A 25,884-nucleotide genomic window follows, 5' to 3' on the forward strand; every position below is an offset into this window, starting at 1 on the left:
TAATACTATTGAACATTGTATTTTGTTGGAGAAAGAACTATAGGCTAAAGAGCTGTTATCTACACTAAAAAAGAGAAAAGAAGAAAACAAACTTTTTGAAAACCACATGTTCACTCAGTTGGATGACCAATACTTAAATCAATTTAATCTTAATCATGCTGCTGGTTAGCCTATGTTAACCACATACTAGGAATTTGGTATAAAATTCAGATAAGAAAAATCACTAGAAAAGGTAAAATATAGTTCATAACTGCTATGTACGATTTAGCTTGGAAGAAACCTATCAAATTTCCTTCAGGAATGATATGGCTTCCTTAGGAATACTAGAGATAGGTAAAGTTTAAAAGAGAATATATCAAACATTTTAGGTTTCATCATGTTCTTCATTTGCTCTCACAGCAAAATACTTGTTCATCTGTCAGAAAGTACTGGTCCTGTTTAGCAAAAATCAAAGACGAATTAAAAGGTTTCATTGTCTATAATTCAAGTGAACTCAAATTTGGGCTTTGATGGCTTCTAGGAGATGCTGGCATGAAGACTTCTAGCCCTTTCATAAGTATATAAATTAAATGCTACTAACCTTGAAAGAGAAAGATTTCCCTAGAGTCTTAGAGGACAATAATTTTACATCACTTTCCCATTTTCTCCTTATGAATGCAATGCCTTACCAGCATCAATTCACTTTTAATGTGGTCTAAGGTTACATTGAAGCAAGGTTTTATTTGTTTCATTTGTTCAGAGTTTTGGTATGAAGATGTTAGCAACCCTATTTTAGAAATTTAAACTGGAGGGGAATGCTGGGAAGATGGCCGCCTAAGAACAGCTCAGGACTTCAGCTCCCAGTGAAAGTGCAGAGGGTGAGTGGATGCCGCATTTCCAGACGAACTCTTATTGCCCACAGACCAGGAGATAACCAGGCAGAGGGGTCGCCAGCGTCGCATTCCCAGCCGGTGCGGCTGTTTTGGCCCCCGCGGGGCTGATTCCGCCCGCGCGGTTGCTGTTACCACGCCCTGTTGCTGCGGTTCTCCGTACAAAAGCCACTGGTCTGGGAGCCCTCTTAGCTGGCGAGCAGAGCCCTGAGACGGCAGAGTTGCCCATTCATCTGAAATAGCGAGCCAGGCCAGGAGATTCCTAGGCAAAAAACCCGCCAGGAGCCGGCGCCGCAGTTCGAGCCGACTCAGTGAGTCGCAGCACGGGAGATCCCGGTGCCTTTTCAACAAGCAACCGGAACGCGGGGTCGTTCAATTTAAAAGAAAAGACTCTGAGTCAGGGAGCCAGGTGATCAGGCTCGGTTGGTCCCACCCCTCCACCCCCAACAACAACGAAAACAAAAATAGTAATTGGAAACCCTCTGGGTTGAGCCCTTCAAATCAAGCACAGCTAAACCGGGACAGTCCGGCTCGGTGGGGGAGGGGCTTCCGCCATTACTGAGACTCTCCACCACTACGGAGGCAGGCCGCTGTTGCCGAGGCAACCCGCCGTTGCCGAGGCAACCTGCCACAACAGAGAGAGTCCGCCATAACAGAGGCGGGGCCACCGTTGCCAAGACAGTTCTAACTACGCCCATATAAAAAGGACTACAGGGAAGAGCTCAGGGCAGCTGGGCGGAGCCCACAGCAGCTCAGCAAAGCCCCTGCGGGCAGACAGTGGCTAGGCGTGCTGCTAGCTGGGCGGGTCAGACCTGAAAGAAAAATCAAAAAAGGCAGTAGTGCAATGGAAACTCATAAAGCTCCAACTCCCTGGGACAGAGACAGACAACAGGTGGATAAACCCACAAAAATGGGAAGAAACCAGCGCAAAAAGGATGAAAACTCCCGAAACCAGAACACCTCCCCTCCTAAAAGGGATAACAACTCCTCACCAGCAAGGGAACCAGACTGGATGGAGAAGGAGAGTGATGAAATGACAGAATCAGACTTCAGAAGGTGGGTAGTAAGAAACTACAGTGAGCTAAAAGAACATGTTCTAACCCAACGCAAAGAAACTAGGAACCTTGAAAAAAGATTGGATGAAATGCTGACGAGAATGGACAGCATAGAGAGGAGTATAAGTGAATTGATGGAGCTGAAAAACGCAACACGAGAACTTCGTGAAGCATGCACAAGCTTCAACAGCCAAAATGACCAAGCAGAAGAAAGGATATCAGAGGTCGAAGATCAACTCAATGAAATAAAAAGAGAAGGCAAGAACAGAGAAAAAAGCGCAAAAAGGAACGAACAAAATCTTCAAGAAATGTGGGACTATGTGAAAAGACCTAATCTACGTCTGATAGGTGTACCTGAATGTGATGAAGAGAATGAATCCAAGCTGGAAAATACTCTTCAGGATATTATCCAGGAAAACTTCCCCAACCTAGCAAGGCAGACCAATATTAAAATCCAGGAAATACAGAGAACACCACAAAGATACTCCTCAAGAAGAGCAACCCCAAGGCACATAATCGTCAGATTCACCAGGGTTGAAATGAAAGAGAAAATGCTAAGGGCAGCCAGAGAGAAAGGTCGGGTTACCCACAAAGGGAAGCCCATTAGACTCACAGCAGATCTCTCAGCAGAAACCCTACAAGCCAGAAGAGATTGGGGGCCAATATTCAACATCCTTAAAGAAAAGAACTTTCAACCCAGAATCTCCTATCCAGCCAAACTAAGCTTCATAAGTGAAGGAAAAATAAAATCCTTTGTGAACAAGCAAGCACTCAGAGATTTTATCACCACCAAACCTGCTCTACAAGAACTCCTGAAAGAGGCTCTACACATACAAAGGAACAACGAGTACCAGCCACTCCAAAAACACACCAAATGGTAAAAGAGCATCAACACAATCAAGAATCTGCATCAACTAACCAACAAAACAGCCAGGTAGCATCAAAATGACAGTATCAAATTCACACATAACAATACTATCCCTAAATGTCAATGGACTAAATGCACCAATCAAAAGACAAAGACTGGCAAATTGGATAAAAAGCCAAAACCCATCAGTGTGCTGTATCCAGGAAACCCATCTTACATGCAAGGATACACAAAGGCTCAAAATAAAGGGATGGAGGAAGATCTACCAAGCAAATGGAGAGCAAAAAAAGGCAGGAGTTGCAATTCTCATCTCTGATAAAATAGACTTTAAAGCAACAAAGATCAAAAGAGACAAAGAAGGACATTACATAATGGTAAAAGGATCACTGCAACAAGAAGAGCTAACGATCCTAAATATATATGCACCCAATACAGGAGCACCCAGATATATAAGGCAAGTTCTTAATGACTTACAGAGACTTAGACTCCCACACAATAATAGTGGGAGACTTTAACACCCCATTGTCAATATTAGACAGATCATCCAGACAGAAAATCAACAAGGATATCCAGGACCTGAATACAGACCTGGAACAAGCAAACCTAATAGACATTTACAGAACTCTCCACCCCAAATCCACTGAATATACATTCTTCTCAGCACCACATCACACCTACTCTAAAATTGACCACATAATTGGCAATAAATCACTCCTCAGCAAATGCAAAAGAACAGAAATCATAACAAACAGTCTCTCAGACCACAGTGCAATCGAGTTAGAACTCAGAATGCAGAAACTAACTCAGAACCGCACAGCTTCATGGAAACTGAACAACTTGCTCTTGAATGTTGACTGGATAAACAATGAAATGAAGGCAGAAATAAAGATGTTCTTCGAAACCAATGAGAACGAAGACACAACATACCAGAATCTCTGGGACACATTTAAAGCAGTCTCTAGAGGAAAATATATAGAAATGAGTGCCCACATGAGAAGAAAGGAGAGATCTAAAATTGACACCCTATCATCAAAATTGAAAGAGCTAGAGGAGCAAGATTTAAAAAAACTCAAAACCTAGCAGAAGACAGGAAATAACTAAGATCAGAGCAGAACTGAAGGAAATAGAGACACAAAAAACTCTTCAAAAAATCAATAAATCCAGGAGCTGTTTTTTTGAAAAGATCAACAAAATAGACAGACCACTAGCCAGATTAATAAAAAAGAAAAGAGAGAATAACCAAATTGATGCAATAAAAAATGATAAAGGGGATATCACCACAGATTCCACAGAAATCCAAACCATCATCAGAGATTATTACAAACAACTCTATGCACATAAACTAGTAAACCTGGAAGAAATGGATAAATTCATGGACAACTGCATCCTCCCAAGCCTAAACCTGGAAGAAGCCGAAACCCTGAATAGACCAATAACATGGTCTGAAGTCGAGGCAGCAATAAAGAGCCTACCACCCAAAAAAAGCCCAGGTCCAGATGGGTTCACAGCTGAATTCTACCAGACATACAAAGAGGAGCTGATACCATTCCTTCTGAAACTATTCCAGACAATCCAAAAAGAGGGAATCCTTCCCAAATCATTTTACGAGACAAACATCATCCTGATACCAAAACCCGGCAGAGACTCAACAAAAAAAGAAAATTTCAGGCCAATATCCATGATGAACATAGATGCAAAAATCTCCAATAAAATACTGGCAAACCGATTGCAACAGCGTATCAAAAAGCTCATCCATCATGATCAAGTAGGATTCATCCCAGGGATGCAAGGCTGGTTCAACATACGCAAGTCCGTAAACGTAATTCACCACATAAACAGAACCAAAGACAAAAACCACATGATTATCTCAATTGATGCAGAGAAGGCTTTTGACAAAATTCAACAGCCCTTTATGCTAAAAACCCTCAATAAACTAGGTATTGATGGAACATATCTCAAAACAATAAAAGCTATTTACGACAAACCAACAGCCAATATCATACTGAATGGGCAAAAACTGGAAGCATTCCCTTTGAAATCTGGCACTAGACAAGGATGCCCTCTCTCACCACTCCTATTCAATATAGTACTGGAAGTTCTAGCCAGAGCAATCAGGCAAGAAAAAGAAATAAAGGGTATCCAAATTGGAAAGGAGGAAATCAAATTGTCTCTATTTACAGATGACATGATTGTATATCTGGAAGACCCCATCATCTCAGCCCAAAATCTCCTGAAACTGATAAACAACTTCAGCAAAGTCTCAGGATACAAAATCAACGTGCAAAAATCACAAGCATTCCTATACACCAGTAATAGACTTCAAGAGAGCCAAATCAAGAACGAACTGCCATTCACAATTGCTACAAAGAGAATAAAGTGGCTAATCGCGCCTGCGCTGTGAGGAGCAGCTCGCGCCTGGGCTTTGGGCCGGCTGCAGTATCAGTCTGAGGTCTGCCGAAGCGGCTGGCTCAGTTAAGATGAGGCTTCTGCTGCTTCTCCTGGTGGCGGCGTCGGCGGTGGTCCGGAGCGAGGCCTCGGCCAACCTGGGCGGTGTGCCCAGCAAGAGATTAAAGATGCAGTACGCCACGGGGCCGCTGCTCAAGTTCCAGATTTGTGTTTCCTGAGGTTATAGGCGGGTATTTGAGGAGTACATGCGGGTTATTAGCCAGCGGTACCCAGACATCCGCATTGAAGGAGAGAATTACCTCCCTCAACCAATATATAGACACATAGCATCTTTCCTGTCAGTCTTCAAACTAGTATTAATAGGCTTAATAATTGTTGGCAAGGATCCTTTTGCTTTCTTTGGCATGCAAGCGCCTAGCATCTGGCAGTGGGGCCAAGAAAATAAGGTCTATGCATGTATGATGGTTTTCTTCTTGAGCAACATGATTGAGAACCAGTGTATGTCAACAGGTGCATTTGAGATAACTTTAAATGATGTACCTGTATGGTCTAAGCTGGAATCTGGTCACCTTCCATCCATGCAATAACTTGTTCAAATTCTTGACAATGAAATGAAGCTCAATGTGCATATGGATTCAATCCCACACCATCGATCATAGCACCACCTATCAGCACTGAAAACTCTTTTGCATTAAGAGATTTTTGCAAGAGCAGCATGACTGACATTATGAAGGTCTGTACTGAAGACAGCAAGCTGTTAGTACAGACTAGATGCTTTCTTGGCAGGCTCGTTGTACCTCTTGGAAAACCTCAATGCAGGATAGTTTTTCAGTGCTGGCATATTTTGGAATTCTGCACATTCGTGGAGTGCAATAATGCTGTATAGCTTTTTTTCCCCTCCAAATTCACCCAGTTAATGTGTTTTTGTTAAGGTAGATATTACTTCTTACAACTTTTTTCTTAGTTGTATTTGAAAAAGTAGAAAATTGAGTTATGATTTGATTTTTTTTCTCAAAGATGTCTGTTAAATTGCTGTGCTTTTATGTGAATATTTGTTTTTTATAGTTTAAAATTGATCCTTGGGAATCCAGCTGAAGTTCCCAGATACTTTATAAGAGTTTATCAGACGTCTCTAATTTGGCCATGCCCAGTTTATATAGTTTACAAAATACAGCAGATTGTGAATAGTACATTATGCAAGATTATTGGGGAAATCCTATTTCAGAGTACTATACAAACTTTTGTGTATGTGTGTATGTGTGTGTGATTACCAGAGAACTACTAAAAAATCCAACTGCTTTTTAAATTCTCTTGTGTAGTTCAAGTGTCATGCCTTGACCAATCTAATGAGTTGATTAACTGGGCCTTTATACTTAACTAAATAAAAAAACTAAGCAGATATGAAAAAAAAAAAAAAAAAAGAGAATAAAGTACCTAGGAATACAACTAACAAGGAACGTAAAGGACCTCTTCAAGGAGAACTACAAGCCATTGCTCAACGAAATAAGAGAGGATACAAACAGATGGAGAAACATTCCATGTTCATGGTTAGGAAGAATCAACATCGTGAAAATGGCCATACTGCCCAAAGTAATTTACAGATTCAACGCTATTCCCATCAAGCTACCAATGACCTTCTTCACAGAACTGGAAAAAAACACCTTAAACTTCATATGGAAGCAAAAGAGAGCCCGCATAGCCAAGTCAATTCTAAGCAAAAAGAACAAAGCAGGAGGCATCACACTACCGGACCTCAAACTATACTACAAGGCTACAGTAATCAAAACAGCATGGTACTGGTACCAAAACAGAGATATAGACCAATGGAACAGAACAGAGGCCTCAGAGGAAATACAACATACCCACAACCATCTGATCTTCGACAAACCTGACAAAAACAAGCAATGGGGAAAGGACTCCCTGTTTAATAAATGGTGTTGGGAAAACTGGCTAGCCATGTGCAGAAAGCAGAAACAGGACCCCTTCCTGACACCTTACACCAAAATTAACTCCAGATGGATTAAAGACTTAAACATCAGACCTAACACCATAAAAACCTTAGAAGAAAATCTAGGCAAAACCATTCAGGACATAGGTGTAGGCAAGGACTTCATGACCAAAACGCCAAAAGCAATGGCAACAAAAGCCAAAATAGACAAATGGGACCTAATCAAGCTTCACAGCTTCTGCACGGCAAAAGAAACAGTCAGTAGAGTGAATCGGCAACCAACAGAATGGGAAAAAATTTTTGCAGCCTACCCATCTGACAAGGGGCTGATATCCAGAATTTACAAAGAACAAAAGCAGATCTACAAGAAAAAAAACAAACAAGCCCATTCAAAAATGGGCGAAGGATATGAACAGATACTTTACAAAAGAAGACATACAGGAGGCCAACAAACATATGAAAAAATGCTCATCATCACTGGTCATCAGAGAAATGCAAATCAAAACCACACTGAGATACCATCTCACACCAGTTAGAATGGCGATCATTAAAAAATCGGGAAACAACAGATGCTGGAGGGGATGTGGAGAAATAGGAACACTTTTACACTGTTGGTGGGAATGTAAATTAATTCAACCATTGTGGAAGACAGTGTGGCGATTCCTCAAGGACCTAAAAATAGAAATCCCATTTGACCCAGCAATCCCATTACTGGGTATATATCCAAAGGATTATAAATCATTCTACTACAAGGACACGTGCACACAAATGTTCATTGCAGCACTGTTTACAATAGCAAAGACCTGGAACCAACCCAAATGCCCAACGATGATAGACTGGATAGGGAAAATGTGGTACATATACACCATGGAATATTACGCAGCCATCAAAAACGATGAGTTCACGTCCTTTGTAGGGACATGGATGAACCTGGAAACCATCATTCTCAGCAAACTGACACAAGAGCAGAGGATCAAACACCGTATATTCTCACTCATAGGCGGGTGTTGAACAATGAGAACACATGGACACAGGGAGGGGAGCACTACACACTGGGGTCCGTTGGGGGAAAATGGGGGAGGGGTGGGGGGGTGGGGAGGTGGAAGGAGATAGCATGGGGAGAAATGACAGATACAGGTGAGGGGACAGAAGGCAGCAAACCACACTGCCATGTGTGTACCTATGCAGCAATCTTGTATGTTCATCACATGTACCCCAAAACCTAAAATGCAATAAAAAAAAAAAAGAAAGAAAGAAATTTAAACTGGAGTCAGCCACTCAAAAATGTTTCCTCTCCTGAGCACCCACTATAAGAAATGTTATAGGACTTAACAAAGGAAGCAGAATATCTATGTTTTATGAGCATTCACAATCTAATAGAAAATGATGGCCAGGTACTTAGATGGAGTGGAAAAATACATACAACTTAAACCGATTTACTACCATCCTGCATTCTCAATGTCATAAATTTTTGCATGGTTCTTTTCCTTTCTAGTTAAGAACAGCAGACAGAATATCAAGTTGTGTTTTTATGTTAACTACAATTATTTTATTTCAAAATAACATATAATAAAGGCAAATTAATGAAAATATTCTGATTTTTAAATATTAATTTAAAAATAAATGTGAATGTATAAATTTAAACATGAGTATGACACATAAACTTCAACAATTACCTAACATCTGGAGTTAGTAAAATATACTTTAACCAATGGAGAGGCTACAATCCGTGCACAGCTAGTCACTTCCTTTTTGCTTTGAAAGTGTGGGGCAGGAGTAAGAGAAAAGTGGCCCAAACATCAGTGCATATAATCCCATCAACTAAACTTCACTCTTCAGATAGAGACTGTTAGTAAGTAAAGCAGTAAAAAGAAGTAGAAATTCCTCTAAGGTAAAACGTGTAAGCTAAAATTTGGATTTAAATAATTTTATTTCATAATTTTCCTACCTTAAATCCTCAAGCGATATAAATTTATAATAATGTTAGATTGTAAACCATAGCTATTAATAGCTTATCTTTCAATCTATCGGAAAAAAATTCAAACTTATGCAAATATATCACTTTGAAATGGCATATGCTACCAATGTGGTCGTCTACATTTTGCAGCAGAAATAACCAATTAAACTTTAAAACAAATATTGCAGTGTTTCTAGATAAATACAAAAGAGAAAACATTTCATTTTATGAATTTGTATAAAACAGTTTAAGAATATTTAAATGTAAAAGTTGTAAGCATTATATACAGAATATATATCATCCCAAACCCCTAGAGTTATGATTTCAGGGTAAAATATACTGCAGAAATCTGAGAGATGCTTTCTGAAATACATAGAGTAACATGAACTGTATTCAAAATACACATAGTAACATGAACTCAAAAATAAAATATTATATTTCCTGTCTATCACTACTTAGGCAAAACATGAGTATAAATATATGGAATTATTCAGATTTTTTCCTCCAGAATCTAACTTTTGTTCTTAAATGTTTTCAATCCTAAAAATGTGTTTGCGCTGCCTTCTACTGGGAATGTGGCAGAACTACCTTTCAAAGATAGAAGCTGTAATACTTCAGGGCAAGACTCACTTTTATTCACTATTTTAAAACCTGTCTCCTGAGGCTCATCTTTAATATAACTTTATTATATTTTAACGGAATTATAATTAGTTTACTATCATTTCAGAATAAAAAGTTTACGGTCTTAGCTTTTGAATTTTTAAAAGAAAAAAGTAAGTGTTGAGACAAATGCTAAATTAAGCTTTGCTACCAAATGATAAAGAAAATTCAAATGAGAGGAATACATATACATATATAATCAGGTATTACTAGTGCCAAGTGTAATTTTTTTTCCACAAGGAACAATGCAATCTCACTTTTCATTTGAGTTATACATTAAAGCATTAAAGGTCTATGACAGTCCAAAGTGTAAGGCAACCGATTATTCACTGGAATCCTTCTTAGTCAAAGAGTAAATCATCAGGTAGACATTTGTATATGTCTCAAATGAAGTAATACTATAAAGACCCTTCTGGAGGCCGGGCATGGTAGCTCAAGCCTATAATCCCAGCACTTCAGGAGGCCGAGGCGGACAGATAACCTGAGCTTAGGAGTTCGAGACCACCCTGACCAACATGACAAAACCCCATCTCCACTAAAAATACAAAAATTAGCTGGGTATAGTGGCACATGTCTGTAGACCCAGCCACTAGGCTGAGGCAGAAGAATCACTTGAAGCCAGGAGGCAGAGGCTGCAATGAGCCAAGATCAGGCCATTGTATGTGACGGAGTGAGCCTCTGTCTCAAAAAAAATTTTTTTTCAAAAGGACCCTCTGCATAAATAACTTAAGGTAACAGAAATCCTGAGTGCTAGCAATAAAAATTCTCTTGGGAATTGTACTCACTTTCTACATATCCCAGTTTATGAACTGCCTCATATTCTGAAAGCTACCATAAGCTGCCTGCAGTATTCCTGAGCGGCAACTTGCAGGAGTTTTGTTGTTGTTGTTACCAGCAGAAATTACCAAACTAATAAAATATATTTTCCTGAAGAAATTCTTTGAAAAGTAAACTTTGAATATCAAATTCAGTACCTCTCAAGGACTTACATTTCTATGTTTTTATACTCTGACTTGAAAAATTTAGCCTTCACTGAGCTTCTACCACATGCTACAGAACTTTAAATATATTATAACTACACCTCACAACTCTAAAATAATAAATATCATTATTCCCTCTTTAACTGAGGACTTTGATAAAGAAAAAGGTTTGAATGACTTGCCCAACTCCTAGAGCCAGGATTCAAACTCATGTTAGTTAATTATACTAAAGCATTAAGACTAGTAAGAATTGCAGGCTACAGCAATTACCTGTCAATGTTCCAGGACAGTAACACTACCTCTTAAAAAATATAAAACTGAGAGTTGCTAACCAAGTATCAAGGGACTTCTATCTCTCTGACTACTATTCTGAGTTCCTGGTTTTAGAACAATCAAGGAATAGAGCCCTGGTAGTAAAATAAAGGCCCTAGCTGAATTACATCCTCAGGTGCCCATCAGCATTCATTGTGTCGGCCAGTGATGGGAAGCAAATGATAGCAAGGGGAATCTGAAAAAATGGCATAACTGGAAAAGCTGAGTAACATAAAACTATTCTCTATTTCACAGAGATAAATTCTGCTATAAAGCTTTAGAATATGCATTAACAACCCACATCTGAGTTAATTTCTGAATCTCTAGGCCATTCAAATACTAAAGGTAGTCTTTTTTCAAATTTGACAAAAGTGGCAATAATTCTATTTTATAAAAACATACCAGCAAGCGGTGGCTTATGTGAGTGAAGAGTACAGGGCACACTGACAATTAATTTGTGGTCTGGAATAGGGATCACATTTCCATCTGCATACCTAATTAAACAGAACAAGAAAGTAAACTATATTTTAAAAACAATTTTTTATATACAAGCCACAGCTGCATTGATTTTTGTTCTCTTTCTGTATCTGATTTTAAAACAAATTTTATAATCAATGGAAGAAATTAACAATTTAAGTATTGAGACATTCCCACAATTTCCTTTTCTGTAATAATGACAATTACATACTAGATAAAATGTAGTTTCCTGTGCCATACCATTCATTCCTTTCTGCACTGGGCCATTTTCAGATTTTCAAAAACATAAAACTTTTTAAAAAACAATGATTACTAAGCTAATTATTTTCAAAAGCCTAAAAATTAATACAAGTATACAATTTTGAAAAATTGTCTTTCCTACCTCAATGGTAGAACAGTTTTTTCTTGAACTCTCCCCAGTATGAGACCTTCATAAGGCTTTTTGTGTGGAGAATCTAATGGGAACACAAACTCTCCTGAACTGGTTATCTGATAGAAAAAAGCCAACGAAAGAGGTTTATTTTTTCCCAACACTATAGAGCTTCCACAAACACACACACACACGCAAAAGAAATTAAACCTCCAGGCTAGTGCTGTTCAGTAAAAATATTATGTGAGCCACATATATCATTTTTAATTTTCTAATAGAAACACCAAAAGAAATAAAAACAAAATGCAATGAAATCAATTTTAATTATGTATTTAATTCAATCTAACACACCTGAAATACTATCATTTCAATATGTAATCAATTAAAAAAGTTATTGAGATACGTTACATTCTTTCTTTTGTACTATGCCTAAAATCCGAAGTGTATTTTATACTTAACAATACATTTCAATTTGGACTAACCACAATTCAAGTACTAAAGTTTCACATGTGGTAGTGGCTATCCTATTAGACAGTGCTTCTATAACAGATTGTTTTTAAAAATCACATAACTATTCCAAATACAACTTCCCTGTCATCTTGCACATAAAACAATCCCTACTCTTAACTAAAATTGATTCCTGGAAAGCATGTCATCAGTAATTTATTTATTAATCATGCAAATGAACTAATAAATGAATTACTAAAGAATGAACTAATAAATCAATTAGCAATATGACTAAGTAGATCATAATAATGTATTTCCCTTTAGTTATAGGAAATAGTATCATTAAACATTGTCAAAGCCAAAATTAATAAGGATAGAAACTGGGTGGTTGATAGACAATATCTAGTCCAGAGACTGGCCCTTGGCATTATAAATTCAGAAATTTAATTTCATCATTTCACCCTGGAATGATCATACTCTCAAAGATTCATTTAAGCTAATCAAACTCAAAACATAATTTAAAATATCAATTCATTAATTTACCATGGGAATACATATTATCACTGTCTATCTGTAAAACTCTTTATCCTATATCAATGTACCAAAACAACCAAATCAGTAATCAGAAAGTCTTTTATCTCCTCTAGTGCCAATCAGACAGCATCTCCTACAAAAAGTGCAGTATAAACACTGGCACATTGGGTAGCCTTCATGGTCAATGCACGTTACTCCTCCTATCATAACAGTATGTAAAATTACCTAATAAATGCTTCATTTAACCTAATGTGTGATATTTATGATTTAAATACTGGTCTTATCATGCCATATCTTAGAACTGATTACTACTCTACTACAGATCAATAATCTTAGTTTTCATGTATTAACATTTCACGGGGTTTGATTTCAAAAGGTAACATCCTCCTGACTTTGGCCCCAGTTTCTGATTATAAAAGAACTATTATAATAGGTAAGATGGAATGGGGTATTATACTCCTATCATGGTCCTACACCAAATCAACCAACACTAAGACCAAACTACAGCATGAAAACAAAGGTACAACTGTAAATCTTTGTCAAGTCCCATAACATGGGTATAAATAATCAATATACAGTTGTCCCTGCTTATCCACAGTTTCACTTTCCATGGTTTTAGGTACTCATGGTCAACCGCAGTTTGGAGATAGGTAAGTACAGTACAGTAAGATATTTTGAGAGAGAGACCACATTCATATAACATTTACAATATATTGCTATATTTTATTTTATTAATTATTGTTTATCTCTTTGTAATTTATAAATTAAACTTTCTCATAGGTATGTATGTATAGAAAAAAAATTGTATATGGGGTTGATCCATGGTTTCAGGCATCCATTAGGAGTCCTGGAATGTATCCTCTACAGATAAGGAGGAACTACTACACACAGCTTTTAGAAGATATTCCAGTAGATGAAAAGGTATACACAAAGCCATAAAAAGTATAACACTACTGTGTCAAAAATGAATATGCTTGTGATATAAACATTAAACACTGAAATAATAGCTTGGCTTATCTTTTCAAAATTTAGGAAGGTTTTTACAGAAATCATCTAAATAGCCAATGCATCTTTAAAAGGAAGCCCGATGAACTCTAAACTGATGCCTTATTCTTCTGTATTTTTTGGCAATCTTATACCCTGCAGAGACATTAAAGATCATTCTTTAATGATTCGAACCAATTCTAGAGTTCAAATCATTTCTTTCATAAATATGGAGAGTAGCACAAAAGGCACTGAGGACCTAAGTTAAGATTTAGAGCATAAAAGGTTCTTGGTTCTGGCATCTTCCCACCCCCTCTACAATGGGTTACTTTGCTATTCCTCGCCCTCATCCCCTATAAATTAAGAAAAAGAAATCACAAAGGGTGGTTGAAACTGTGGGCATATAAAGGGAAAGAAGATGAAGGTTTAAGACTATTTCTGTGTTTGTGATATATAATTCCCCAAAGGTTTTGTCTGTTGTCTTTTTAACTACAGATATCATCAGAGCTTTCACAAATTTCATCCTGATATCATCCTTACTGATTCCCCAAAGCCAGCAGTTTGAAGCCCCATTACAAAAAGACATACAAACAAATAGCCTTGAGAATAAAAATATAAAAGTGTTAAGCAGCAAAGCAAAAGTCAGAATTAGCCCATGTTGAAGGAGCAGAGCAGTGACATGTTGAGCATTACAAAGTAGATGCTACCTTTATGTGACTTCTATCAAGCTGTATTAACAAATAAGCTAACTTCTGAACTTACTTTCACCCAGTGCCATTCAGCAACTATCTCCACAGACCAAGAGGGATAAAGTTCTTCCTTTATAAAACGTAGATGCTTCTGTCTATTGGTCACCCAAGTAACAACAAGACAGTTTGGAGCAGCCAATTTAGGGATTGGTATTTGTTTTATTTGCAGAGGTGACAAATAACTGTACCTAAAAATAAACAAAAAAAGGATGAGCAAAATTCACTGCAAAAAAGGAAAATAAGCAGGGAGAAGACACACATAACACTAACCCCACAAATACAAAGCTCTTATAGTTATTTATTTGTGTAGCAAAATATAGAGCCGCAGTGACACCTAGTGGACACATTATTACACACAAGTCAAAAATCACTTTTTTTTTTACTAGTTTAAAATTGTCAGGCTGTATTTTTCTTTTTTTTTTTTTGATCACTTCTAAATACATCACATTTCAGTAATTTTACTATTTACAATACTTTTTCTCTAATTCAAAATTAAGCAAATACTGTTGTTTAGATCCCATACTCTGTGTTACAGAGGAACCCCGTCACAGTGAGTCTTGAAATGAGTTTTTCAATAACCCAAGTCAAACCCTACAAGCCTTACCTGGCACAAAATCGGTGTTGCAAAATTAGTAATGCTAAAGCCAATCTATTCCACTGAAGCTTCTCCTACCCCTAGAATCCTCAAAGCCTGCACATAATGCTGACTCCCTATGTCACCAATCATCTCACCCATCCTCATCTCCACCCCACTGCATTTGTAACCCCCGATCTATCATCTTGCTTGTTGCCTTCTCAGTCAATTCCACTGGGTTCTCTGAAGCCCTCATGCTTTCATTTTGTAAAACAAAATCTATAATCTTGTACCTCCTGGCCATAGAGTATAATGTCTAGTTTGTCCTGCTAAAATACTACTTGCTCTACAATATTCAATCAAATGAATATGGCCTTTTCTCCAACATTCAGAGTGAGGGGAGAAATTATTCTCCTGGTTCCCCCGCTGCTTCTAGGCTATAATTCATCCACCTTTGCAAAAAAAAAAAAAAAAAAAAAAAAAAAAAAGAACCTTTTCTTCTTGAGAGGTATGCTATCCAGCTATGTTAGCCTCTACGTTCCTTATTGTATTCATTTCATCCTCAATATATTCAATAAGGACTTAAGTTCTGAGATCCCTCTACCTCACCAACATAAAACTTGCCATTATTCTGAACAATTTCAAAGCACAATCCATATAATGTACATTTCTCAACATTTTTTTACCTAACAAATACGACTGCCTTCGTCCCATTTCCATAATCCACTCCAATGCCGTAACCTGGACCCTGTCATCACTCCCACTTGCTCCCTCTCCGAAGCCATAAACATCAATCTCTGGTAATAACATCTTATGCCTCACCTACTCTTTGACTTTATCTATCAGTTTACTCCTGATCACACTTACTCTTCTTCCCTGTGGACCACCAATCGCTTCACTGCCTTCTCACTAGCACTCTCAATTCCCATCCTCCCTTTACCCTTCAACCTCCAGTTCCTACAAACCTCCAATCTTAAATCAATATCACAATTTTCTTCAACTTGTTTGTATAGGGAAAATCAGGTACAGAAAATGCAGAACTGACTCACTAAAAGTTTATTAAATCCATTCTTAGGATCTCAAACTACTCATCAATTCTTTTACTTATCCTTGGTCAAGTACCACAAACCCTCACCACTTTTCAGATCCCTTGCCCAAACTCTCTCTTAGCAGATGAAATTAACTCATACATCAGTAAAACTAAAGGCCACCAAGATCCTTCAACTACCCAACCCTAACCCCTCTCCTTTATATACATTTACTTATCTATGTCCATACATTTCCTCTTAAGGGAAATGGCATGATTTCACCTATTAAAGCTTATTCCTCCGGTTGTATTCTCTTATTCCCATATACTAGTATCTTGTAATACCAATTATTCCCCTCCTTCTGTATTTTCAACTTCTCTAGTAGTTCTTTACCATCAACCTATAAATATGATTATCCTGTCTCATTTGAAAAGAAGATAGATGAAAAAAGGAGAGAGAGAGACGAAAAGGAAAGAAAAAGGTAGGGAGGGGAGGAGAGGAGAAAGAAGGGAACAGAGAATACAGAAGAGAAACTTCCTCACTTCTGTCTCCTTTCATCTACAACTAAGCTAAAGACTTGTATGCAAGTCCTTCTACTTTCTCTACTTTATTTTATTCCTTAGTTGATTCCAATGGGACTTTTACCACTATGCCTGCTCTGAAAAAAGTAAATGACTTCCCAATGGCCAAATGGAACAAACATTGGAATTCAGCTCTAGCATGTGACAACTGTATGTCAGGAACAATCAGTTAAGTATTTCTTAAAACAAATAGTGCCTGCCACAGTGGCTCATGCCTGTAATCACACTTTGAGAGGCTGAGGCAGGTGGATCACCTGAGATCAGAAGTTCAAGACTAGCCTGGCCAACATGGTGAAAACCCATCTCTAGTTAAAAAAAAAAAAAAAAAAAAAAAAAAAAAAAAAAAATTAGCTGGGTGTGGTGGCAGGCACCTGTAATCCCAGCTACTTGGAAAGTTAAGACAGGTGAATTACTTGAATCCAGGAGGCAGAGGTTGCAGTGAGCCAAAATCGTACCATTGCACTCCAGCCTGGAAGACACGAGCAAAACTCTATCTCAAAAAAAAAAAAAAACAAATAAATGAGCAAAAGATTTCAGATCTCAAGTACCCAAGATTCCTGCCATCTAAGTAAGTGCTCTTCCAGCAACTAGTATTTCTCATAATCAAAGTGATGAAAAAACTAATTTTGCTACAGTTACCAAGAATGTCAGGTCAAAAATTTGAAGTTACATGATTTCAATAACTGCAGATTTCTTGATTGCCTTAATTTTATTTAATGGGGTTGATTTGTGTGGAGAAGGAGGAAACATTCAGATCGTCTCTTCTAGCTCTAATTTCAGGGAAATCACTGAGCAAATTCTAAAATATTCATCTTTATGTGATGCAATGGAAAGTACACAAAAAAAAAAAAAAAAAAAAAAAAAAAAAAAACAGAAAGAAAATGGCAAGGATGTGGAAAAACTAGACCCCTCATTGCTGGTGGGAATATAAAATGGTACAGGCACTGTAGAAAATAGTTTGATAGCTCCCCAAAAATTTAAAGATAGAATTACATGGTGCAGTAATTCTACTCCAGGTGCACAACCAAGAGAACTATTAATAAAAATATATTGCCCAGAGCTAGCCAAACTGCAAAGTTTGAAGGCCCAGTCCTCAAGACACTTCACTTCTAAAACCAACTGCAGGTGTTAGGTAGTTTCCAAAACCACCTTCAGGTTCAAAAATTTGCTAAACTAACAAAACTTACTGAAAACTTTTATATTCACGGTTACAATTTCTCAGTGGTAAGGATACAAATTAAAATCAACCAAAGGAAGAGAGTTAAAAGAAACTAAAGAGATATGACAACTGAACATGTATAATCCAGAATTTTATTTGCTACAAAGGACATTTCTGGGATAATCAGTGTAACCTGAATAATGTCTGTACATAATAGTGCCAAATCAATAAGAATATTATATCAATGTTGATCACCTATTTTGATAATTACATTATGTAAGACAATTATCTTTGTTTTTAGGAAATCAATACTGAAATATTCAAGGGTAACTTACCCTTTCTCTTAATTAATTCATTCTCAAGTAACTCACAAAAAAATTATACACAGATATAGATATCTACACACACAAAATACAGATACATGAATTCTTTCTATGATTCTTGCAACTTTAAAAGAAACAAATCTGGTCAGGCATGATGGCTCACATATGTAATCTAAGCACTGTGGGAGGCTGAGGCAGGAGGATCGCTTAAGACTAGGAGTTCAAGACCAACCTGGGTAACACAGCAAGACACTGTCTCTACAAAAAAAGTTTTTTAAATAGCCAAATAGAGTGGCATGCACTTGTAGTCCCAGTAACTCAGGAAGCTGAGGCAGGAGGCATATCTGAACCAGGAGTTTGAGGCTGCAGTGAGCTTTGATTGCACCACTGTATTCCAGCCTGGGCAACAGAGTGAGACCCTATCTCAAAAAAAAAAAGAAGAAGAAAAGAAACAAATCGTACTGCCATAGCTCATAAACAAGAAGCATAAGAAAGGTGAGGATCACTGTGGAGAAGAAATTTCATATAAAGTTTAAGTAAAAGAAATTGGAATTTTTCAGTCTAGAAAATTGAAAAGTAAGAGAAAATGTAACTGAAGACATTCATTAGAATTAAAAGAGGAAAAAAAATTTAATGCTACTGATCTGGAAGAAGGCAAATATGTTGTCCTTTGGTGTTAACAGAAACAGCCCTGAACTGCTTCTGATGATTAATAAATGCACTACTTTTGACATTCTTACACCTCTACATAGTTACAGTTCAAGAGAATTAACTGTTAAAACCATTAAAAGCAAGATAACCTATATCATAATGTCAATATTATATTATATTAAACTATAATGTACAAAGGACTACAGTTTTTTATAAAGCATTTCTAATACTTAATTCATTTCCACTTACCTATTACTTCTTTTAACTGATTTGTTCTGCCAAGGTGGATCTATCACAATTACATCAAATGTTTTCCTATCTGAAAACAAAGATACAATTTTAGAAAATACCTTCTCTATGTGATAACTTCAAAAACATGTTCTTCAAAACTCAAGTGATTTCACTATAGACACAAATATAATGAAACACACCAAAAGAATCTATATATAGCACTTAGTCAAACAGAGTAATTTATCACTAAATATTAGATGTTTCCCTTACCTCTAGAATTATATCATAATTTCACCTACTGCAATTTTTGCAGAGACTACATGCAGATGACTATAGCTCAGTAAGCTGAACACTAATGATTTGTAAATTTCCAATGCATCTTGGCAGCCATATTAATATAGTCCTAAGAAATTTAGGTCTTTTTTTTTTTTTTTACTTTTTATTTTAAAAATAATTTCAGCCTTTATAACTGAGGTACTGACCATAATAAAACTTCCCCAATTATTTACTAATATACTTTTTCTGACCCAGGATCAAAGCCAGGATCAAACATTGCAATTAGCTGCCATCCCTCCAAACTCTCCTCCAACCCCGAAAAGCTCCTTAGTCTTTATCTTTTACGATTTTGAAACTTTTAAATACTACCAATTGTTGTATAGGATGTCCCTCAATCTGGGTCTAGTATTGTCTCATGATTAAATTTAGAGTATTTATTTTTGGCAAGAGGACCGCCAAAGTAATGCCGCCCTGCCCTATAAGTACAACATGTCAAGAAGTAAAGGATGTCAAAAAGTCTTTGGTTAAAGTGTTGTCTGCTGAGTTTCTCCAGTTTTTCCCTTGTAATTAACAAGTATCTTGAGAGGAGAAACTTTAAGACCATGAAAATATCCTGTCTCATCTTTTCACCCACTACTTTGACATCCAATTATTATGATGTTTGTCAAATGGAAATTCTCCAGATCCATCATTCCATTCATTTATTAATAGGAATTTTATTGTAAGGAAGAGCTGTTCCTTCCCCACCTTTTATAAACACAGGTATGTTTTTATAAATGCGTACAGTTTTCTAAGTAATCCAAAGAATGCAAATTAAAATAAGGAGGTAACACTTTTTAAGCTATTAGAGTAACAAAGATCAAAAAGAAGAGAAAAAAAGTTCATGCATAGCATGGTTTTCTCATTAATTTGTTATCCTGTCATTTACTCTGAAGAACTTATGGCACTGCTACATGGATAACCACTCATGTGTAAGACAGCTTGATAGCAATTAAAAGAAGCTTTTCATTAGTAAGTTGTGTTGTAGTTGCTCAATAACTTAAAATTTTGCTATAAAATGACCAAACAACAACAAACAGCAAATTAAATTCAATTTTATCAATACACCTCAAAATGACCCTAGGAAGCAGGTATTATCATATCCATTTTATAAATTAGGAGACTGGGGCTCAGTTTTGTGAAATGAGTACCCCAAAGACTCATAGTTAAATAAGTTTCAGAATCTATAGCCAAATACAGGTCTGTGTGACTGTGGACTTCAATACTGAAATTTTTTAACTTTGTACAGGAAAAAGTTTCAAGAAATTTTAGACAATGAGCTTGAACATTAGCTTAAAATGTATCCTCTATACAAGGATAGGAATAATTTGGGAATTGATATTCATAACTGAAGTGTTTCTACTTTGCTATGAAAAAAAGTTAAATAAAGTGATTTGGTTAAACACAACTGTATAATGAATCATAACTGTATACTGAATTCCTAAGTACAGAGAAGTAACTATATTTGTTCTCTTAGAAACTAGTTTTTGACTCTTTATTCATAATAAAAACTTATTTTAAAAAAAAGCAAAAGTCAGCCTCTTATAATTGAATCTAAAAGAAAAATAACATGAGGAAAGGTGTTTACCCTATCCTCATAAATGGTGACCCATATTCAAATTTCAGACTAGCTCTTAACTTCTGAGCTCACAAAAAAATTATATTTTCCTAATAAACACAATAATTACTTACAGTTCAGAAGTGGTTGCATACAAGAAATGTCAGATAAAAGAAAACTGCTTTTCGGTGGTAGCAGGTATTTCTGTCCCATTAAAGTAATCACTTTTGTAAAGCTAGAGTTGTTTTCAACAACTCGCAAAAATAAATCTTGTTCAGTAACGGATGTACCCTCTTCCAACAATTGCAATGTCTGATGTTCCATTTCATTCAGAGAAGGCAAATGCTTTGCCATTTCACATAATTCTGACAAATTGCAGGTGTCAAGTGGTAAAATAATGGGCTTACTACACTTGTCCCGTTTTTCAAAAAGTGGATTAAGAAAACCACTTTTCAGACCTTCTTGGATTAATTGTAAAGATCCATCCAAAATCAGCTTCCTGATCTGTAAGATAATTTTAAGTACATTTAAAGAACACTGACATTAAAAGAATTTTCTAAATAAAATTTCTACTGTGCTTTGAATATTTGCATTTATAAATTGAAATCAACATCATTAATGCTTACAGTAACATAATTTTGCACTACAATGAAAAGATAAGAATGTGCAAGCATGCTTTTGAACTGCTGTTTCCTAATTGTAGAGTGAAACAACCCTCACAAATTCACTGACAACAAAATAACCAAACAATATATATATAAGAAAATATATCCTCACACATATATCAGGTAAATTTGATAATCTGAATGCTTCTAGAGGAAAATGTAATTTCTAATCTATAGGGATTGCAGGAGGAAATAACTGCTCTTCATTCCTTTGGGAGCAGAAATACATCCAAACATGCTAAATTACAAAAGGAGGTCTCAGGGCTGACAACCTTACAGTAGAGGTTGTGTGACACTAGATTACTCCTATATAAGAAAAAATAATAATAATATTAATAATCTATAAGGAGAATTAAGTTTAAATCACAGAAATCAATAAAACGGAAAACAGTGAGAGTAAGAAAAATTAATAAATTAAAAGCTAGTTATTTGAATATTTGTAAAGCATGTAACTGATAGGGGGTTAATATACAGAATATATAAAGAACTTCTAAAACTCAACAAGAAAAAAGAACAGCCCAATTGTAAAATAAACAAAGGATATGAACAGACATTTCTCTCAAGAAAATATGCAAATGGCCAAGAAGCCCACAAAAAGATGCTCAACATTACCAACCATTAGGTAAATACAAATCAAAACCACAATGAGATAATACTCCACACCTACTATGATAGTTATTATGAAAAAAGGAAAGTGTTAGCAAGGATGTGGAGAAACTGGAGCCCTTGGGTATTGCTGGTAGGAATGTAAAATGACAGAACTGCTGTGGAAGGCAGTATGGTGGTTCCTCCAAAAATTAATCATGGAATTACAATAAAATCCAGCAATTCTACTTCTGGGTATATATCCAAAAGAATTAAAAGCAAGAACTGGAATAGATATTTGTACACCTATTTTCAGAGAAGCATTATTCACCATAGCCAAAGGTAGAAACTACCCAAATGTCCATAAACAAATGGATAAACAAAATGTGATATTTACATAAAATGGAATATTTTTCAGCCTTAAAAAAGGAAGAAAATTCTAATATATGCTACATGGATGAACCTTGAACAAGCTGAAGTAAGCCAGATGCAAAAGGACAAGTATTATGTGATTTCACTTATATGAGGTACCTAGAATAAGCAAATTCAGAGACAGAAAGTAGAAACTAGTTACCAGGTAGCAGAGGAAAGGGGAGTGGGGAGTTACTATCTAATGGGCAGGGTTTCGGTTTGGAATGATGAACACGTTCTGAAGATGGATGTCATAACGATGGCATGACACTCTGAATGTACTTAGTGCCACTAAATTGTACATCTAAAAATGGTTAAAACAGTAAATTTTATTATATGTATATTTTACCTATTAAGAAAACCCAAATTACCAATTAAAGGAATGAAAAAGTTATTATCACTACAGATCCTACAGACATTAAAAGATAGCATAAGATAATATGACTTCATGACAACAAATGTGACAACTAGGATGAAATGAACACTTTTTTTTTTTTTTTTTTTTTTTGGAGAGGGAGTCTCTCTCTGTCGCATAGGCTGGAATAGCGTGGCACAATCTCGGCGGCTCACTGCAACCTACACTTCCCAGGTTCCAACAATTCTCCTGCCTCAGTCTCCCAAGCAAGCTGGGGTTACAGGCACCCACCATCACATCTTGCTAATTTTTTTGTATTTTTAGTAGAGCTGGGATTTCATCATGTTAGCCAGACTGGTCTCCAATTCCTAACCTCAAGTGATCTGCCCGCCTCAGCCTCCCAAAGTGCTGCAATTAAGGCATGAGCCACCATGTCCGGCCTGAAATGAACACATTTCTTGGAAAATAAAACTTGCAAAAACTGATACCAACAGAAACAGAAAACCTGAAAATCCTGTTCTCTATTAAAAAATCTGATTTTGTTACTAAAAACCTTCCCCCATGACAATTAAAACACAGTACATCAGAATTTACAGTGCCCAGAGAAAGTCTCACCATTAAATTCTTCTATGGATAAATAAAAAAGAAAAGAGGAAAAAGTAAAGTTGCCAAAAAAGTATCCCCCACAAAATGCAACACACTGAGATGATCACAAAGGGGGGGTTGTATCAAACTTTATCAAACTCTGAAAGAACAAATTACCCCAATTCTTTTTCTATTGCTCCAGAAAATTGGAAAGTAAAAAGGAAAACTTCTAGCTTTCAACACGAGGGCTAAGTTCTCCAGTGTGTAAACATCCTGCATATTTACATATATAGTTATATATATGGCCAAAGAAGTAAATATATCAGACCAAATTATCCCCCTTGTCAAGGATAAGAAACTGTGCTCACATATATTATTTATGTTTATTATGCACACAAATATTATTTAATATTGTATTGTAATTTCTACCTTATAAAATTAGAGAAGAAATCAGAAATATAATATTTGGAAAGGTATAAGTAACATTACTACTATTTGAGCTCATACCTGTAATCCCAGCACTTTGGGAGGCCGAGACGGGTGTATCACCTGAGGTCAGGAGTTCAAGACCAGCCTGGTCAACATAGTGAAACCACATCTCTACTAAAGCATATATATAAATTAGCCATGCCTGGTGGCAGGCACCTCTAATCCCAGCTACTTGGGAGGCTGAGGCAGGAAAATCGCTTGAACCCAGGAGGCGGAGGTTGTAGTGAGCTGAGATCATGCCATCGCACTCCAGCCTAGGGGACAAGAGTGAGACTTTCTCTAAAATAAAAGAGATATATATCTAGAAAATCAAAGAGATACAATAACAAAAAAATTACTACAACTTAAAAAGAAACCTACAAGGCCTTTATAAAGAAAATTTTACACAACAACACAACAAAACATGAACAAATGGAAAAATACCTTCATCTTTTAGGGCAGAATCGCCAACATCTTAAAGATGTCAACACGTGCCCTAATTTAATTTAAAAATTTAATTTGATATCATGGCAATAGGTTTTCTAACTAGATATTATTGATGCTAAAATCCATATGGGGAAAGAAAACAAATGCATTAAAAAGAGGAGTGATGAGAAAAGCATGGGGGTGGGCAGAACTGGCACCACTGGACAGTCAAACCTCCAAACCTCAAGACACTAGCAAAGATAGACAAATAAGTCTTAAAGTCCAGAAATAAAGTCAAATACATACATGAATTTTACATAGTTAGCGTCTCACACCAACAAGGAAAAATTCAAATGATGGTGGAACAAATGAACAGGTAGTCATCCAGAAAAAAAAAAAAAGTTGGTTTCATACCTCATACTTTATCCAGAACTCTAAATAGATCAATGATATACATGTAAAATAAAATGACAGATGTTCCAGAAGAAAGAAAAAAATTCTTTTGAAACCTTGCAGAAGGAATAGCTCTCCAATTATGACTCCAAAATCCAGAAATCATAAGGGAAAAAAATTGATAAATTCAGCCAAATAAAATGTAATATTGTCTGTGTGGTAAAAACAAACAATCCATCATAATTAAAACTTAAATAACAAACTGAAGAAAATATATCTGCAGTTTGTATCACAGACAAAGAACGAATTCCCTAGCAGATAAAGAGCTCTGGCCAGACGCAGAGGCTCATGCCTGTACTCCTAGCACTTTGGGAGGCCAAAGCAGGAATCAATGGAGCCCAGCAGTTCAAGACCAGCCTGAGAAACACAGGGAGACCCTCATCTCTACAAAAAATTTCAAAAATTAGCCAGGCATGGTGGCATGCTTTTAGTTCCAGCTCTTAAGGAGGCTGAAGTAGGAAGATCACTTGAGCTTGGGAGGTCAAGGCTGCAGTTAGCCATGATCACACTACTGCACTCCAGCCTGGGTGACAGAGCAAGACTTAGTCTCCAAACAAACAAACAAATAAATAGAGTTCGTATAAATCACTAAGGAAAAGAACAATCCAACTTTTTAAATATGTGAAAGAAACAAATAGTTCCCCTCAAAAGAAATATAAATGGTTTTTAGAACATATGTAAAAATACCTACTGCACTCATAAAAGAAAATTGCAAATTAAAACCATACTGAAATGCTATTTTTTTAACCTATTGGATTGGCAAAGACATAAACATTGATAACACACCATGATGGTAAACATGTGGGGAAACAGGTAAATTATACATTTCTCGTTGTCAATAAGCTGATAAAAACTTTACAGTAGCAATTTGGCAGTATCCTCTGACCCAGCAATTCAGCT

General features: G+C 36.4%; 1 protein-coding gene, 1 non-coding gene and 1 pseudogene across 3 annotated transcripts in view; 2 read left to right on the top strand and 1 right to left on the bottom strand.

Moving 5' to 3' along the window:
• Positions 1–25,884, bottom strand: part of METTL4 (methyltransferase 4, N6-adenosine) — a 44,379-nt gene that overhangs the window by 6,635 nt on the left and 11,860 nt on the right. For both annotated transcript variants that reach the window (XM_010335525.3, XM_074383711.1), the window contains exons 4-8: positions 21,171–21,540; positions 19,182–19,251; positions 14,630–14,804; positions 11,915–12,021; positions 11,458–11,549 (exon numbers count right to left, since the gene is read on the bottom strand). In XM_010335525.3, coding sequence (XP_010333827.1) covers positions 11,458–11,549; positions 11,915–12,021; positions 14,630–14,804; positions 19,182–19,251; positions 21,171–21,540 — 814 coding nt within the window. The remainder of the gene's footprint in view (positions 1–11,457; positions 11,550–11,914; positions 12,022–14,629; positions 14,805–19,181; positions 19,252–21,170; positions 21,541–25,884) is intronic.
• Positions 5,194–6,628, top strand: LOC120361662 (thioredoxin reductase-like selenoprotein T pseudogene; annotated as a pseudogene).
• LOC120361752 (small nucleolar RNA U109) lies at positions 21,882–22,015 on the top strand. Its single transcript, XR_005577881.1, has one exon. It is a non-coding gene; the product is annotated as a small nucleolar RNA U109 (small nucleolar RNA).

The sequence above is a fragment of the Saimiri boliviensis genome, chromosome 13 (genome assembly GCF_048565385.1).
Source record: "Saimiri boliviensis isolate mSaiBol1 chromosome 13, mSaiBol1.pri, whole genome shotgun sequence".
Taxonomy (NCBI): Eukaryota; Metazoa; Chordata; class Mammalia; order Primates; family Cebidae; genus Saimiri; species Saimiri boliviensis.